This window comes from Epinephelus fuscoguttatus, linkage group LG22 (genome assembly GCF_011397635.1).
Source record: "Epinephelus fuscoguttatus linkage group LG22, E.fuscoguttatus.final_Chr_v1".
Lineage (NCBI taxonomy): Eukaryota > Metazoa > Chordata > Actinopteri > Perciformes > Serranidae > Epinephelus > Epinephelus fuscoguttatus.
Window position 1 is genome coordinate 28,591,633 of NC_064773.1, and position 19,241 is coordinate 28,610,873.

Consider the following 19,241-nt stretch of genomic DNA (forward strand, 5'->3'; position numbering starts at 1 on the left):
GGAGCCAGGGTAGTCAGAAATCTGTAAAAGACAAAAAGAAAAAATTGCACCATTTGAAAATACACCCTCCTCCTGCAGCTTCCACCTCTCTGTCCTAAGCCCCTCCCATTAGGCGACCACTGGCATATGCATGTGCTTCATACAGTAACCCAGTGTTCCCAATACATTGATTTATTTCAGTGTAGAGATGCACACAGAGCATTCACTCAGCCCCTCCTTGCCCTGCTCTCTCTCTTTTTATCAGACCACAAATGAGACAAGAACTTGCTAGCTAGCCACCCCATGGTCCCTCCGCCTCGCTCCCCACTGCTGTGGACTGCTCCCCACAGAGGAAAGCAGGCAGCAGCACAGGAGACAGAACTTCGGTAAGCAGCTTTAGTGCCTCAAATTCTGCCAATGCAAAACCCGCAATGCCATGTGTAACAGTATACTGGTGGCCAGCAGTGGCTCCGGGTCTTACCTGTGTAACGGCAGCAACAGAAAGTTTGCTGATCTGTCAGGGAGTCAGGGTTGTATGGTCCCCTGGAGCTAGGGTTTGCTCTGGCTGGATTCGGGTTTCTGAAGCCTTTGAATAGCGTTCCTTTACTGGAGCTGCAGCCCGCTCTCTTCCCCACGAGCTGGTCCATAGTGGCGGGGAGTGAGGTAGAGGACACACTGTGAGCCGAGGCTTTATTTAGCTAAATAAATGTGAACTTGAAGCCACAGTTGTGAGCCTTTGGCTCCGGTTAGCAGATAGCTAAACTAATAGCAATTTTTTTCATCCATCTCTAAAAAATGTTTTATTTCATTTATTGTCAGGCTCCTCTTAGACTCTCTCTTTGAGAAGTTCGTCTTCCTTTTTGGGTTGCTTTGCAGTGAAGACAGTTGTTGCCATTGCTGAAACAGCAACTTTCTCTGCAGGATTCTCCACCACTGAATCAGGCTTTCACCATCTGAAGCGACGTGCATACGCATCTGCATTTGTAGAACAGCCATTAAAAACGCCTTCTCTTGGAGATGACCTGTGATTGGCCAGTGTCTCCTCTTAGGGGCTAGATGGGGGGCTGTATGTCTTATGTCTGATTATCTGCAGCTGTCTTAAATAAACCTAGTTGCTGCACCTGCTCACCAGCCTATCTGCCACAGGCAAGCACATAGGCCAGTCCAGGCTGATGCTTCACCAGCAGCTTCAAGCTCCACACAACTGTGTAATTCAGTTTAATAGCATGCATCTATTTCTGGAGGGATAATGGGAGAGGGGGATAGAATGTTGATTTTTTTTATAGAGGAGATTACATTTAGGAGATGTCTCTCTATCTTTGTAAATTTCGAAAATGGCATTTGATTGATTTTTCGAGACTGGATTTGTAATGCAATGTTCAGGGGATTTTACAAAATGTTACTTTGCACGGTTGGTTGGAGTTTTGAAATATGTTTTTTTTTTTAGTGTTAGCCTGTTGTGGAAACCAGACTGTTCAGGTCATGGAGGTGCTCTGACTTAATTATGAAGGGCTCTGTTTGCTTAAAAAAAAACCCAAATAAACAACAACAACCTGTGATATATTTGGGATGCTGTAAGGCAATTTGGATAAAAACATCCATCCAGTTTTTCTTCTGATTTGTCATTTAATTGAGTTCACTCACTCCATGTTTGATCAAGTGCTGCTTCTATCAGATGCCCATGCCAAAATAAGGTACTTTCTTATTGTGTTTGCATAGTTTGTGTAAGTGCTTTAGTGTAGAGTCATTTCCCAACAATTCTGACATGCCAACCTCAGCTCTGACCTGCCGATTCTTCCCTCAGGATCACACTCACAGCTGGGTGCTTTTGTCGGCAGTATGTTTCCCCTGCAGCTGGACCAATACATACACACACACCACACATAATAATGCCGGAACACATACATCCTGCATGTAGCTCACACACACACGCACGCACGCACGCACACGCATGGGCATCAGAGTCTGATAACACTTCTATGGCTACAGTGGTGCACCACAATAATGGCCGGTGTAGAAATAGGACATAAGGGAAAAGCTACGTGAGGATTCATTATAATTTTATCTGACACAAGATTGTGCTACCCGTGAGTTTATGATGAGCATCTTCCTGGTGGCCCACTGAGCCTGATCCACGAAACCAAGACTTTTTAAGACATCGCAGTGGGCTCTGTTGACTTAAGGCCTTTGCAAACACAGCGAGACAACTGTGCTCTGAAACCCCTTATTTCCAGTGGTTTGTAGCACAACACAACTTTTTCTTTGCTGCTTTGAGCAAGGTGCGTGCACAGCCACAGTGCGCAGCTTGCAGCACAGATCATGTTGTGTCTGAAAGGCCTTAATATTTTTCATCATCATTGTAGAAATGTTCCAGACTGATTGGAAAAATAAACCGTTAAATGATGACTTGTTAGATGTAGCCATATCTCATATAAATCCCTCCTCTGCTCTCTCATATCTCTTTCTACTCTAAACAAAGTCTGGACAAACTAATTATGCATGAAAGCATTTGAGAGTAAGCCTTGATCCATCTAAAGATGAAGATAAGGTAATGTAGACGATAACAATGTACTTACTGGCTTGTAAAATAAGCTATTATGCCTCCCAAAAGTCTGCTTGTGCATAATAAAAACCTTAAAATACTTAATACATAAAAATGTTAGTCATTATTCAGCAGGATACCAGTAGCACAGTGTTTACAAAGTGCTATGCAAAAAGGCATAAAATGAATACATAGAAAAATTAACACGAGAGATTAAAAACAATGAAAAACGGTACAATATTGAAAGAAAGATAATCTTTAAGTGTCCTTGAAGAAGTAATTTAAAAGATGTTAGTAAAAACTAAATCCTTGCAGTAGCTGCACTTTTTGCCCATTAAGATGTAGTGCTATCTGCCAAGGTTAGTTTTTCCTCTGCACCATTGTGATTTTGCTTATTTGTTAATGCACTTTTTTTTTAGCAGGTCACAAGCTTGATTCTCTCCTGATGGGAAGAGTACTATCTGCGTCTGGGTTTCCCTGAGGCAAATGGACAGCAGATGTCAACTATTTCATTAATTTTTATTTCAAATACTTAATCAGAGAAGCCCTACAAAATGATGTCTTGTGCCACACAAACAGCTGTTAGCACAGCCTTTAAAGGGACAATTCACCCCAAAATACAAATATTATCTTACGTGTGGTGCAATTTACCAGTCTAGAACGTTTTGGTTTGAGTTGCTGAGTGTTGGAGATATCGGCCATAGAGATGCCTGCTTTCTCTCCAGTATAATGGAACTAGATGGCACTTGGCTTGGGGTGTTCACAGTAGGGGTGTAATGATATACCTATCTGGATTGATGTATTGATTCAGGGAACAGAGATCCAATATTATTAAAGCAAAATGAAAACATTGATACATAGTGTCATCTTCAAGATACGCCTTTATTTTGAAGTTTCCATGGCACATCTATGTCACAAATTCTGACAAAGCACACCTTCTTCCTATAGATTTTCAATCATAGCTATCAGGCTAGTGCTGGACAGATAATGATAAGCATCCAAGAAGAAAAACCCAATGACGATATTTACGGATACAGTCTTATCGACTGCAGTTAAATCAAATCAAAACCGTATTGTGGTAGGCTTTGTGATACCAGCAAATATTGTGTGGGTGTCCAAAGAATCAATATAATACTGTGTCATAATGAAACAAGCTCAAAGTGCCAATTAATACATTTGATAAACTCATCAGCAATGTCTCTTTCATGAAATCATGACCCAGCTACTTAAGATAATCTACAAACCTTGTTGTGAGCAGTTTCATGTTGGGACTATTTTCTTTCTACCGAACCACAACCCCCCTCCATGTGTATTTTTGGTGCACCACAAGTGCCAACTAGTTTTATTTTATTGGGGAGCAGGTAGACACCTCTATGGCTGATATATCCAGCACTTCACAACTTACACCAAAACGATCTAGATTGATAAGTAGCGCTCAGGGCTGAAAATTAACTTTTTGGCTCACCGGCCAAGGGGACTTGTAGATGAAAAAACCCACCGGCCAAGCATATTTTTGACCAGCCAAAATAATGAATTGCCTTTTTCTGTCACATAAACAATTGTTTCAGTACTTTTCATTGAGATAATATAGTATTATGTTGAATACAAGCTTAAAGGAGAAGCCAGAGTGAAATTTGAAGCAAAATTAATTTAACATTATCAAGTTTTGAGCTCAAAATTCCATTTGCACTTTGTACTTCAAACATAACAGTAATTTACAGTAACATAGCAGGCTATGCGAAACTTGCTGCGTTCATAGTCACGGATGTTCTCCAGCTTCATTGTTTTGTTACCGATGACAAATGAGTTGTTACGGGTTTTTTTTTCTTGAGCATATTACCGACATACATTACAGGCCATTACTGCACCCTCAGCATCGTAGTGTAGCCAGCCTCTTGAAACGCCGTTATCGCCGAACCTCCATTTCTCACAAAACTTTTTTTTCTGTAACGTTACAGCTTCAGCTTCGTCCTCGTCTGTGTTTTTTTGTTTTGTTGGTGGTTTACTTACACCTGGTAAATGTCGCCACATGACGCCCAGTGATAGCATGCTCGCTACTAACAGCAGATCATGGATCTAGGCGCGCGATATGCCTACGTGCGTGCGCGTCCTCCGAGTAGGCCTACAGGTTCCTTGATGCAGTGGGGAGCAATTTAAGTGCGACACAACAAACTGAGCGCCAGTCTGCTATTAGCCACCGTCAAATAGCTATATATATCATTTATTACGTGACTATTTTGGTACAAACATTTACCCGCCAATGTGGCAGATAGCCTTCCGAGATTTGGTCGCCAAATGGAAAATCTACCCGCATTTGGCGCTTGGCGGGTGTTAATTTTCAGTCCTGGTAGCGCTTAAGGTAAAAAAAAAAAAAAAATACGTAGTTTTGATTTTAGGGTGAACTGTCCCTTTAAGCCAGTCCGTTAAGGATGAATTCTTTACTAACATGTTGCCAATTAGTTTACCTCAGTTCCTGGGTCAGTGTTACCCTCATGAATTTTTTTCAGTAGCACTGTATGGGAGAATATCTCTGCAGATGAAATGGCAAATTTAACTGATTCTAACTTCTGAGAGGAATGATATCAATGTCCCACTTATTTCAGGTGTTTAAATGCTGACCGCCTGTGTGTGTGTGTTTGAGGACTATATTACATCGAGGTCACATCCAGCAGGGGATGCTTATGTGAAAAGCGAAGTCCTGAGTCGCTGCACACACAAACAGGGAGCTCTCACTGCTGCTCTGCCGCCGACACCGGCAGCCCTGCAGCACTAGCCTACATTTCAGAGGAGGAGAAAGAAAAATATGGTGATGTCATCTCGATGTCTCTCTCCCCTCCTCTCTCTCTCTCTCGTCCTCTCTCAGAGGCTGTGTGTGAATGTGATGGTGCTTTTTGCTACCCGAGCTGCATGAGGTAGGTCCTTCATTCACCTCCCTGTGCTCTCTTGCACATGTGCATGCTCCATCGGTCCGGCTGTCTCCATGTTTCCGTGTTTGTGTGATAAAATTTACCTGCGCTTGATGTGGATAATGTAGTCTGTTATGTTCCTGTATGGATAATCTCACTCGTAAGGTTTTTTGGGTGTTTTAACGCTGTGTGTGTGTGTAGGAAGGCTCTGTTCGGGTAACAGATGCTAATACATTGAGGTCACATCACACTCCAGTCTAATGATGTGTCCTGATACCAGGGTAGCCACTGAGAATTTGTCTGGTGGTGTCAGACTGCAGGTAGCTGTCGAAATCCCAGACTGAGATGAGAAGGTGAATCATATTCGTCCACCTACTGACAGTACTGATCATGTAGAGATGATGATTTCAATCCCGTCTTTCAGCTTGCCCTTTTCCCCCCATGCACTCTTTTCTTAAAAGGTCATTTTCAGGTCCCAGGAATATCAACTCCTGCTGTTACCTTTGCACTCTTTACTTCCATGTGATGTCCGTAAATGCTTTAAAATGTACAATAAGAATGATCTTTAAGCTGAATGTGCTGACATCTCAGCCTCACGTCTTTTCTCCCTTTCCTGTTATGCAAGAGGTATCACACACACACAAACCAACACACATTATTTAACTTGGGCTGTGTGCGTCATACACATTTTCACTGTGCAGCTCTGTAGTGGAGCTTTGGCTCTGTTCTCTCTGATTTCCCTCCGTCTCCGTGGAAGGGATTGTTTTGTGCCGTTCGTTATGAGCCAATAGACATTTAAAAAGCCGAGCAGCCGCAGTGGTTCTCCTATAAAGGGATTGAACACTCCGAGGTCACCACAGTCTCCTTGACTCCACAGGAGTTCAGGGTTTTTTATCGTCCTCATCAACATTCCCATCCACATGCCGCTGTGATGGATCAGATAAATGGATGCTTGTGAGTGCTGAGTCACCTTGTTGCATTTAAAAGCATAATACAGTTTGGTTTGCAAGGTGACACATTTGCTGCTGGTGCTATTAATTCTAAATCGGATTTAATTACATGATAATGGCCTTATCTGTATAGGTGCACCATTTGGCTGTGCTGGAGTGCTGCATGTTATGTAGTGGCAAGGGCATGGAAACAGGCTTTAATGGACTGCATGTGGCACATGAGACGACATGACATTGAATTTTTACCAGCTGATGATCTGTGGCCAGGAGTGTGTACTCTAGTATTATATATGAGTATGTACTAAAATGAAGTAGAAACGGGTAAATTCAGGTAGGGAAACATTATAAATACATTGAAAAACAAGTATGGTTATATTCTGTATATCTCTTATTACCAGCAGTTCACACAAAAAGAACAAAACAATGAATTGATCCTACTAACATATATTGTTTGTGTATTCAGAGCCGATATGTCTTATTCTTCCGTGATAGAACTCCACTGTTGTCCCCAAGTATTAAAAGCACATCTGTGAGCCACACTGTTGCAATCGGTCACATGTTCCTTTATTATCCTAAGCACACATTGTAGTTCATATAGCCTCAAGACCACACACAGCAAATATCCTGCTGCTGGAAATACTTGCTAGAGCACCAAATGTGTATTAGTCTGCGGCTGAAAACAGTCCAAGAAATGCACTTTTTAACACCCGTTAAATTGCCCAACTGTTTAGTGAAATTATTTTGTCTTTAAAAAATGGAAATATATATATATATATATATATATATATATATATAGGTGGCTCTTTGCCTTTATTTTATAGGGCAGATATAGCGTGAAAGGGGTAGAGACGGGGGGATGACATGCAGCAAAGGGCTGTGGTTTGGAATCGATCTCGCAGCTGCTGCAGTAAGGACATGGCCTTTGTACATGGGTTTTCTTCAGGTAGAACCATAGACTGTAAAAATAATGGATGTAGCTACCGTGACGTCATCCATTGGTTTGTGGACTCTTGTTTTGAAGCCTTGAGTGCAGCATTTCATCCTTTGCCATCTAGGTTTTTTGGAGCTGGAAGTGACCTTATTTGGATGAGAGGCCGGCACTGTGGAGGAGCAAGGGGTGGATCTGATTGGGACGCTGAGCGCCCCACCCTTAAAAGTCACCCAGCATACAGTTGTCATCAACAGGAAAAGTAGCTATTTCTGCTGTAAAGTTAGGCATTTGAACATGGGGGTCTCTGGGGATTGACTGGCTTCTGGAGCCAGCCTCTAGTGGCCATTGAAAGAACTGCCGTTTTTGGTATCATTTTTCAACCCCAGAAGCTGCTGCTTGGTTGGAACCAGAAGGCATGTGGCTGACAGCTTAACATGCTGAGCAAGTTGGAAAGTATTGTAGGTCAGATTAACACATTGGGTTTGGTTGTTTTTGTTGATAATAGGAAAAAGATAGAATCACACTAAACTGTTGCCTTTTAGGATGTTGCAACCTTTACGGTTATCATTCAGTTTCAACTTGGTCAGCTCTAAGTGTTGATGGAGGTAATATGTTCCCATAGGTAGACCTGTATATTGGCCTATATTAGTCTACTGGAAACACTGGTGTCAGTGTATGTGTCAGCAGATAAATAACATGAATTTGCAGTACAAAGTACATTTATTAAAAAAAGAAAAAGGCTTCCAGTCGTTATATCCTTCTCGGATTTTTTAAACTGCCAAATATTGGTCTTGGTATTGGCTTAAAAAATCTGCACTGATCGTGCTCTGCATTTTGTACCTGGATTCAGTGATAGCAAACAGTACAAAAGATACATATATGGTCGCTGACGCACATGCCATTTTAGATTCTGAGATTAAGTGGATGAGGAATCATGCCCATCCAGCGCCAACTGGCACAGTGCGAGTCAGGTTTTGGAGGGCACCCATGTCTCTCACAGGGGGTGGGAGAGTAACAGTGTTTTAATAGAAAGTAGGGAAATAACCCAAAGACTGTTTTTCACATTTCCGGGTGAGTCAGCCTGCTTTATATAGACTGTTTTTATACCATTTCCGCTTTATTACATGGGTATATGCACTCTGGCCAAACCTTCAGGATGTTTCCAGATGCTTTGATGTGGACAGAAATTATGTAAGGGCGTCTTGCATTTATGAGAACAGGATTTGTTCAGGGATGAGATCTAATCTGTGCTACAGGAATGGCTGCCAGATGATATTTATTTGTGCAGTGCTGTTAGATCTGCAAGTCTATTATTCTTCTAAAGCACGGAATGATCTGTAATCGCTCCGTCCTGCAGTGTCTATATATTGAAAGTAATCCTACTATGTGTGTTTGTGTCTGTGTATTCCTACATGTACAGTATCAGATTTCTGCAGATTTAGCACCGACATGAATTTATTTCTATCCTTGTCAGGGGGATGAAAAGTGATTCTTATTCTGGTGAAACACTGTTGGACTCTCTGTGGTCTAGCAAGGCAATCCTCTGCCTCTACTTACATGGTTGATTAATATTCCTCACTCCCTGACCTACATGGATTAATTCTGTTTAAAGATGTCTCCCCCTAAGCGCGGCACCAAACTGGGACAGGCAGAAGATTACATTGGACCAAGTGACTTGAATGTCCCCTCTAACCCTAACCCTAACCCTAACCCATTTTTGAAAACATAGTTTGTCCATCAGTTCCTCATTCCTGACAAGCTGACATTTCTAGTACAGCCTAGTGTCTCTGCAGGAAATTACATTTTGCTGGTTTGGGCAATTTTATCTCTAAAAAGCTGATGCTGATCGAGGCACGCTTGTGGGGATTGGCTGCCAGCAGAACTATTTTAATAGTCAGTGCTTTCTAGATCTGGGTACGCAAAGGATCAAACACAGGTGTCATTTCACTGGAGAAGTTTTGCTAACCCTTGGCACTGGGTTATTTTGGTTGGCACCTTAAAGGAATGGAGTACAGATACGCAGCCTTATTAGTGATTCATGAAGTATGATCTAGACCGTCTAATTTAAAGCTTGCTAATTAGCAATTGTTAGCCTGTTAACCTTAGATGCTGAGACTAAAAGTTAATGCCTGCCAACACCTGTTGACATTAGCATTTAGGTCAAAGCATGACAATGCCTAACTACAGCCTTACAGAGCTACTAGCATGACATAAATTCTTGTTAAGATAGTTCTCAGCTATTGGCCTTGAGGCAGGCTATATCTATGTGGTTTTTCCTGCCATTCTTCTCCATAGCTGGTCACGTTCACACCCCAATACTTGTCAGTCATCTTGATAAGACTTGATAAAACTTAGCCTGAGGTATGTGGCATCTGTGGGGCCAGCACAGATGTTAAAGATGCAGACAGTCAGCAATTTATTCACAATGATATTCAATAAAGGTGTCTACAGATTCTTAATATGTCTTAAAATGTTTTACATTCATATTATAAATAATGGGCCTTAAAAGTCACTAAATAGTCTTAAATTTGAATTTTTGAACCTAATTGCCACAAACATTTTATCTCATTTCATCTATCCATTTTTTTTTTTTTTTTTTGGTAAAAATGAGTTAACATCTTATGTGGGAACAACATTTCTGATGTAAATTATCTTGAAAAGGTCTTAAAAAGCATTACATTTAAATTTCTCATACCTGAAGACACCCTGTTAATGAAGGGTGGGTGGTAGGAGCAACATTCACACAAATAAATGAAGTCAGCGTCAACACATGATCTTAAGAATCAAAATATTTTGATATATTTATGTTAGTTATTCATAGGAATAAATGCATTTTGCTCATTTATATGGAACGCAGTGCCCCTCAACTAACCACTGCTGTTTGAAGTAAACAAATGTACAACATCACAGCTTTTCTTTTCATCATTTTGAAAAAAGAAGCCTTTGCTGTTAGATTGTTGTTGGAGATTATCCTAAAAGCTTCATCATCACCTAGCAGCAGTAGAAGCAATAGATCTTGTTCAGAGTAATCAGAGTGGCTGGCAGTCGCTTCAAGTAGTGGGGATGAAGGAGAGACTGAATCATCAGACAATAACATAGAAATGACAATTGTCTGTTGTGGTGTAGTGTGAATTTTACTACTGAAGTGGGGAAAATATCAGGGACTAACACGGGACACTGTTACAACACCATGCTTTGATTTTATCGCCAGGCATGTTCGCACACCATATGTCTCACTTAACCAGTGGTAATCATTCTCCAAACACTCAGCAGTGACAGCAGTGATGGGCCTCTATAGATGTGTCTCTCTGGCTGTCAGAGAGCTGCCTCGCCTTTTGAGAGCGGACAGCAACATCACTACAATCAGCTTAGGGTCCTGAAATGATTGCTGTCCTTGCCTGCCCTTGAGCTGCTGAGCTCTATGGTTAATCTAAAAACAATCAAAGTCAGAGTATTTCACTGTTGTAGATTCAAAACAATAGTGACAGACAATCCAAATATTTCCTGGTGCTCATTTTTTTCCCCCCATTTTCTGCATTCTCTGTGTTATGTTTTCATAAAACATTCTACTTTTAAAGACAAACTTAAATGCATCACATTTTCTGGTGTTTGGAATATTTGGCTGAGTATGGTTTATAATGTGTAGCCCATATTTACACCATAATTATAAGTGTAATTGAACCATAACTGCTCTGAAAGCCAATCAACTTCTGAAAGTATTCAAAGAAGCACATTGTAACATACAACAGCTAAGCAGTACCCAGCATCAAGACCCAGAGGGACATGACTTTTATAACCTTTGAGGGAGTTTAGTTGTACTTAAAGCAACTCTTACCTTTCTTGCATTTCACACAGCACTTAGAAAAAATTTGAATATCCACAACTCCCGCCTCCCTCCAAAGTCCCATCCTCCTCCTCCTGCAACTCCACCTCCCTCCATTACGTCCTCATTATAGACGTAGCCGTTGGAAAGGTAACGTTAGATACACGGAAGAGGAGAGCGAGTGTAATGTTACAACAAAGACAGTCAAACGCAACCCCAGAGTTTTAAAACTCAACCGGAGTCAGTGATGACTGATGAGTTTTAGAATAAGGTTACAGTGCTAACGTTAGATAGTAGTGTTAACGTTACTAGTAAGTGGAAACGCACAAGATAACGTTCATGTTTCAGAGGCTACGCTACAGTAGGCTAATGTTAGCCATTAGCAACTGGATGCTGTGTTGTCATAATGTTATGAACTGAACTGAACCAGCACAAAGACGAAATGACATTTTGCATACCCCAAGCAAACAGAAACAAAACATATTTGTGCAACATATAAGAAAGAACATATAGTGCAATAGTAAGATGAAAAGGGTCGACATTTCACAGTCAAAAACTCCACATCCTAAGAGCAGAACTGGGAGCTCCTCTTCACGTCACAGCACCATGAATTGTTTGTGTATACACCATGGAGTTTACCAGATGATGCTGCCATCCTGTCTGCTCTGTGTAGTGTTAGCCCTGTTAGCTCAACACCAGAGTCTGATATGTTACCATTCATCCATGTATCAGTGAACACAAGGACGCAGCAGTCCCTCACTCCTTGGTGAGTGGATCTCCATAGTCGGATGTAATCCATTTTCGTGTCCAGTGAGCGGACATACACCAGAAGGACACTGGGAACAGCTGGTTTCATGGGGTTAGCTCTTAGCCTAGCTAACCCCTCCGCGCTTCCCCCGCTCCCGCGTCCTGTCACAGCGCTTCCGGCGTCTCCCCGTCGGGACAGCACCAGGTGAAACCACGGTCATCTCAGGGCTAGCTCGACGTAGCAGGCCAAGCTTGCTACACATCCTGAGCCCTCTTGGTTGTAGCGTTAGATCTCTGCAGCAGTTTCTAATGTCTGTTAGAAACTCGCGACTGTATAGCACTGATGAATTTACTTCTTGTTGCATCGTTTCTTTCTTTTGCCAACTGATTTCCCTTTTGGAGCGGCTGGAGGTGGAAGCAGTGGTCTGCATTTGTTTGCTTTTGTTACGGAGAAAAGTTTATATTCACAAGGGTCCCTGTCACTAGTTTATATCCACAAGCGTCCCTGTTACTAACCTGTTTGTTGTCTCAGACTCAGGGGTGGAGGGTGTGGGGGGTGGTTACGCGAGTGGTTATGTCAGTTGGAGGCCTCCACGTGGGGAAGACAGACAGGACAGGAGAAAACTCCAACCAATCATTGCATTTGGTCCGAATGCAGTGATTGGTCAGAGTTTTCTTAGAACCATATGAAAATGGTATAATGATGAGTTTTCATCTCTGGTGGAATTCACTTACATTTTAGTGTGCCGTCAGCGTATTAATAGCATTTTAACCTAAACAAAGAAAAGTGGAAAAATTTCCAGAAAGGTAAGGGTTGCTTTAATGTCAGGGATTTTGTGTCATCATTCTGAGCAGAAACCTTTTTGCATTGGTTTTTGTGCTGTTATCTACTACTTAGCCATCGTAGCCCTCATCTCTGAAAGTATGCAGCACAAAAAAGGTTTGGTGTTTATTAGTCCAAATTTCTTGTGGCGCTGATTTTGCCACCTGTTCAGCAAGATTAAGATCCTGAAGATGTGATTAGTGTTTTTGTTGCAGTAATATCCTATTTATTAACATATCCTGTATTTATGCTCTTGAACTGCAACATAAATCTGTCAACTAAAACCACATTATTCTCAGAGGTTCCCCGCTATCTTTTGGCTCCGTGGAGAAACCCCTCAGCCAGTGTTTCCGGCTTTGTTTTGGGGCCACTGCCAAGCCACAAGTTTAGGATTCCCTGTGTGTTTGCCCTCTATCTTTGGCAATGATTCATAGCTCTTAGCTGACAGACTGCTGTGGTACGGTTCAAACAGATTGTTATGTGCCAGCTTGTGCGAAGGGGCAGAGTGTCAGTAAAGTGTGAAAGTGAAGACAATAGAGCCGTAGTAGAGTGGATTGTCTGTCAATGGCTTGTCCATTGTTTATTAAGTGAAGCAGAGTCTCCGTTGCGGCCTTAATCAGAGCTTGATATGGAAATAAAAAAGCCTCTATAGGCAATAATTATATGCAATAGTAATTAGATAATAATAGATCAAGTGTCTAGCCACACTGGCAGCTATGTGCACTTAGGTACATCAGCTTGCTAACATGCTCACAATAACAATCCTAAAATACTGGTAATACTGCTAAATAACAGTAGCTATTTAGCACTAGCGCTGCCCAATACATTCTGAATGTATGGGAAGCCATTCATCCTATGGGTAAAATGGGTATCTGTGCTAAAACTGAATTGCAATCCATCCAATAGCTGCTGAGACATTTCACTCAAAAACTAAAATGTACATTTCCTTGCTATGTCCCAATCAGGGCAGTTGCAAATATAGGGCAACTTTAAAACTAATGTGTATTTAGTCATCCAAAAAATGAGGTGCAGAAGAGGCTGAAGCATATGTTGAACTGAGACAGTCTCTTTGGGTAAGAGTGTCAACAAAATACCAAAAACATAAGTCAGCGCCACAGAGCTAACTCTAGACCCAGAGACACTTTATGTATCCTAGAGGGAAATTCAGTTGTGATTGCTACAGCTTTAGAAACAATGTATTAGCAGTATATGTTGGCAAAGAATAATACCCAAAAATGTCTACCTGTCTTACACTACTATAAAACGTTCCCTGTAGTCGCAGACTATGATTTCTGTGTTATTTTCCCACCTCAGCTGTGTGGCTGCTGCTCCAGGCTGAGTCATGGACTGATTGCTAAAGCCAGTTTTGAGAAAGAGTGGAAAGCATCTGTCTCAGCATGACGGGTCCTTGAGCGTTGAGGCCAGATGAAGTGTGTGTGCTGGCTTGAGCCAAGAGGCTGTTGGAGCGCTGGAGCGTTACATTAGTAGAATGACTGGTGGGAGGATTTAGTGACCTTGTCTTTGTCAGGATGTCCTCCTGTCCTCTGTGATATTAGGCACTATTGGTCTCTAAGAGTTTTCTAAAGCTGCTTACTTCCTGCTTCCTTTCTGGCACCTTTCTAAGAAAACTCACGTATTAATATTGGGAAGAGCTGCCTACTTGTCTCCAAAATGCTTCTAAAAACAAAACGTCATAGATGTGCAAGTATACCATGTAAACATGAGTAGAATAGAATTCCACAGAAACATGCTAATGATTTGAACCTCAACAGGATGGAGTATCTTCTTTTCTTCAGTGTTAGTTGCACTGAATCTTGCTTTCCCAGTGCTGGTTCTCAGTATATTGCAGTCTCAATCTGCTTTTATTTCCCAGACAAATCTGAATCCCGACAGCCAATTTTCTTTTATAACTAGTCCGTGACTTTCATGACTCGAACTTGAAAGAACCTTTCCATGTCCCCATAAGGCATTTATGGTCCTGTTTCAGAGCTCTGATTGTTCTGGATGAGATCGCCCTTTCTCTTGATTAAATTACTGATCCCAGTGTCATGGACAAGGACAAGCAGGGGCAAAGCACATGATGTATTTTTAACCTTTATTCATTCAGGAAAAGGTGACATAAAGCTTCAGCTGGTAACTTTTAGAAAATAACTATTTGCCATAGTTGCTGAAACTGTCACTTTTTCCCAACCATTTTGTTTGACACTGAAGCCGCTGTAATTTAGAAGTAAAATAAAGGTAGTGCAGTAGCAGTCCCATGCTGTTTAGCTATGTAAGCATTTTAAAAAGCCCCAGAATGATACCCCAAAATAACTAAAGCTTGATACAGTGGTTGATTTGGAACTCACATTTTCTAATATGCTTGTTGTGGTATTTACAATACAGGACAGGCCTGACATTACGATGCTCCTGATACGCTACTTATCTCATATAATTTAGCAGCTCAACACTATCTCACCAGCAGGCTACTCAGATAGCTAATTTGCTAACCTGTTGTGTTTTGTACCTTGTGGAGATGTTTTCGAGTCCTGCCACTGAGGTGCTTGGCCAGGTTTGAAGTGTTTCCTCCCTTGCTGGATCCTGCTTTATAGCAGCTTTACCATACAGGCTTCATTATATCAGTGTGTTCACCATCAACGTTGGCTCTGTAATGTTAGGCAACAAATCCACACAGCAGACTTTGACAGCCCATTTTGTTAACCACTTATCAGGAACATATTTTAGTGTACTGTTTAGCTGTAAAGTGAGAATGTTTGCTCCGGCCAGTATATGGTGCTTGGTTTTTGCTTTTTTCAACAGTAGTCTAAGCAGTACACTAAAATATGTTCATGAGCAGTGATTGACATAGTTGACAGCTGTGTCAGAGAGTTCTCGACTACGATTGGTTGTTCTGAAGCATATAAGGAATGCACAATGAACATGATTTTTTCACGTGACTATCTGTCTTATGTACTACTCTGTGGATGCAGTGGCAGCTTCAGCAAATTTGACAGGAAGTTATTTTTATACAAGTTACCAACGACCACCACTGCTTTGTTCCCCAAATTGAGGCCCCTGAGTAGTGCAACTGAAGCATTGTACTGCCATGTTCCAATAGTAAAGCAATATCAAGGCTCACCAAGAGAGCAGTGTCACTGTCACCTTGAATTTTGCTTCTTCTAAATAATGCATAAGTTTGCAATGCTTCTACAGCTCTGCTTCTAATTGATCCAATTTAACACTGTTTGCTGCTGTTTACTACATATTACAAAATATAAACCCGTGTAAGAAGTGTACAGTTTTTTTTTCTTCGTACAGTCCTTGCACCTGAAGTATCAGTCCACAAGTCAGAGTACTGTATCTGTCTTACATGGGCTCTTGTGGCCACATATCCTAATAAGGTGCCATCTCAGTTGGGAACACAGGGTTTATACCATTGAAATATCCACACAAAGCAGCAATCAGCATAAGTGGCTGCCTCCTATAATCTTTTTAAGTAAACCATTTTTAGGACAACCACGTGTTGGCAGGCAGCTGCTCCACCCAAAATAATCTCCCCGAAAGCGTAGAGTGTAATTAACAGATGGTCCCACTTGTTCATGAACTCATGTTGAGGATTTAGTGAAGTGTTAGTATTAGTGGTGTTACAGTTGCCTGCAGTGGTGTTAGGCCTGTATTTTGTGGGTAGGTACAGCCACTGCATGGAGAAAAAATAGGCAATAAGTATGACCATTCAAGGGCTTGTTGATGGACAGATGTGTGGGGTAGCAAATGTTAATAGATGCATGCATGCAGAGTTCATTCTTGGTAATAGGACCCTTTTATTTATTGATAAGATCATGGAAATTGCTTTTAAATTGTTGTGTTTTGCAGTTTGTTTGCTCTTTCTGTGTGCATTAGAGGTTGTGTGTACTCTCTTGTATGTTCTTGTTATCCCTTAGTAGATTCTTGGAGAAACTGATGAGTAAACTTCTGAAGTCTGAAGGTTTTTCAAGTCTTTCTTGAAAAGCAACGTTATAGTCAGAATGTTATTGGAACTTGGACTAAGTCTGGGTTATGCTGGTATTGGACTAAACAGTATTTTTTTGAAGGGATGCAGCTGATGATTACTTTCGTTACCAACTTAGCCTGACAAAAGTTGATGCCTTCAAATATCATGTCTTGTCTGACCAACAGTCCAAAACTGAAAAATATTTAGTTTACAATTATATCTAATAAAGTAAAGCACACAATCCTAACAGCTGAGAAGCTGAAACCGATACATTTGTTGGCACTTTTCTGGGAAAAGATTATTTTAATAATCGATTATCAAAATATTTGCTGATTAATTTTTCTCAGTCCACTGAGATAGATTAATAAATAAATAAAAGTTAATGATTACACAGGAGATAAATAAATAAATATCTTAACATTTATTTCTACATTTTGTAAAACTAGATTTATTTATTTCTATATTCTGTGTCTGTATGTAAATGAGGTAGAAGGTTCTAACAACTGCATTTATTTCTTTTTTTGTGCATGTCTTAATTTATTCATTCTTTTATTTATTTATTTCAGGAAGTATTTATATAGTAGGTTTTCATTGTTTACTTGTGCAAATTTTCAGCCTCTGTAACTTTTGACCTTTTTGTGTCATATTAGGTGATGAAATTGTCATAATTTTTTGCCATAACTTGGTCCAGAAATATTATACCATTGTTGTGGCTGATGCTCATAGTTATTACAGGTGCTCTATTTTTCTTGAGTTAGGCCATTTTTGGGTCTGATGTCTGTGTTAGAGGTGAAAGTTAGTGTTTGGGATTTATTAAAATGTTTTAGAGCTTTTAATTGGGGTAGCCCTGCAATAAAATTGTGGATGTGATGAGTTGTTGCTGAATATGGATTCAGTCTATGAAGGCACTAAATGATATAATTGTATCAATTTTTTTCTGTGTGTGCTCAAAGGCTTATTGTATCCCAATGTGTCTTTCTCTTGTGTTTCACGGACACATGCCACATCACTGCTTTGATTTGTCATACTGTTATGGTGAAAAAGCAATTTTCTTGTGTTTTCACATTGGAGTGTGCCAACAGCATCCAAGCAGATAATTGTTAAATCACAATTGGAGGATATAAACTGTATAACAGTTAAAGACATAACGCTCTGAACTTTTCCTGTAACACCTTAATTACACAAGCAGCAGTAGGGTCAGATTCCAGTGGATTCATAAAGTAACCCACAGGAGGTACCCTCACTGATGCAGCCTTGAGTAACTCCTTAGCGGGTCAGTGGAGCGGCCAAGAAGCAGCCAGCAGAAACTTTCCCTGGATAGATAAAGGTTAAAAACAGTGTCATGCTCCAACACTTCTATAGGGAAAACAAGTGAAGGGCAGACAGATAAAGATAGACTGAAAAACTGAAAATTTCAGGAGTCTCTGGGGGAAGGAGCTGACAGGCTGGCTGATCTCCATCCTGCCTTGCTTGCACTAGAAACAGGCTGTTTATTAAACGCCTGGAGCTACAGCACTGTCTGGGTGGAGACAAATGACGGTGGGGAATGGTGAGCAGGTTTCTGCTGCATTCGTAAACAATGACAGAAATGAGAGAAATCCGTCACTGTGCCTATATGGTTAACGGCCAGTGCAGCCTGTTTGTTCTGAAATGTGATAGATGAGTAGGCATGATCTTGCAAGTAAGTCCAATCTTGCAATCTAGCCATCCCACATGAGGTTAAAGGCTGCAGAAATCCAGTGCTATTCTAAGCCAGAAAATAACTGCTTTTAAAACAACTCCAAAGCTCAGAGGGCTGAATTCTGAACACGTTGCACTCTTAAAATAACAAATACCTACAAATAACAAAGTGAAAGAAATAGTACACATATGTTATAATATTGTTAAATTATTGTTAACGCATGTTTTCTCCCTTCTGACAGATATGCAGTCGTCAGAGCAGCGCTGACGGACCTGACTGTGGTTTAACACAACCATGGAGTCCTCCTCTGAGTCCCAGCAGGAGCCTGAGAAAACTTTGGTGAGTCAACACGCTTACATATGTTGGTCGAGCCCCACATGATGAGGATATTGATTTCAAAACAAGAGTCTAACTGACTATTACAAAATGGAAGTTGGGAAATAATTAGAAAGGTGCTTTTGAAGGATAATAGGTTGGCAAGGTCATTGTAGCTGCTGTCTTTCGAAGATCCTGTATGAAAATGTACATACACTGCACACAAAGCATGCACTCTATTCTGTAGGCTCCATTCAAGATCAAGAAAGTAATCTTGAGTCCACCAACCCTGTCTCATTATCTCTGAGATGCTGATAGTTGTCCCCTGATAATTGGTGGTCTTCACTCTACCTCCAAGTGTAGTCTAAAGTTGGAAAGTGTTCCTGTTTCCTGCTGGCATCGGTGACGGGATGTCTGCTCCAGAAGTACACTCTCTGAACCTTAATGATTAGCTTAAGGTGCTAATATTGCTAACCTGTCACAGGCTTGTCAGGCTCACAGTGGCACACACTGCACTTTGCTGCCAGTAATTTAACTTGTGGCAGGGTGTGTGTGTGTGTGTGTGTGTGTGTGT

At 41.0% G+C, this 19,241-nt stretch overlaps 1 protein-coding gene across 4 annotated transcripts in view; it reads left to right on the forward strand.

Annotated features, from left to right (window-relative positions):
* osbpl8 (oxysterol binding protein-like 8) overlaps positions 1 to 19,241 on the forward strand; it is a 121,924-nt gene that overhangs the window by 11,056 nt on the left and 91,627 nt on the right. For 3 of the 4 annotated variants that reach the window (XM_049566152.1, XM_049566154.1, XM_049566155.1), the window contains exon 2: positions 18,594 to 18,691. In XM_049566152.1, coding sequence (XP_049422109.1) covers positions 18,647 to 18,691 — 45 coding nt within the window. In that variant the 5' untranslated portion in view covers positions 18,594 to 18,646. Of the gene's footprint in view, positions 1 to 5,392; positions 5,434 to 18,593; positions 18,692 to 19,241 lie in introns of those variants that run through there. The other variant, XM_049566153.1, reaches the window with a different exon arrangement.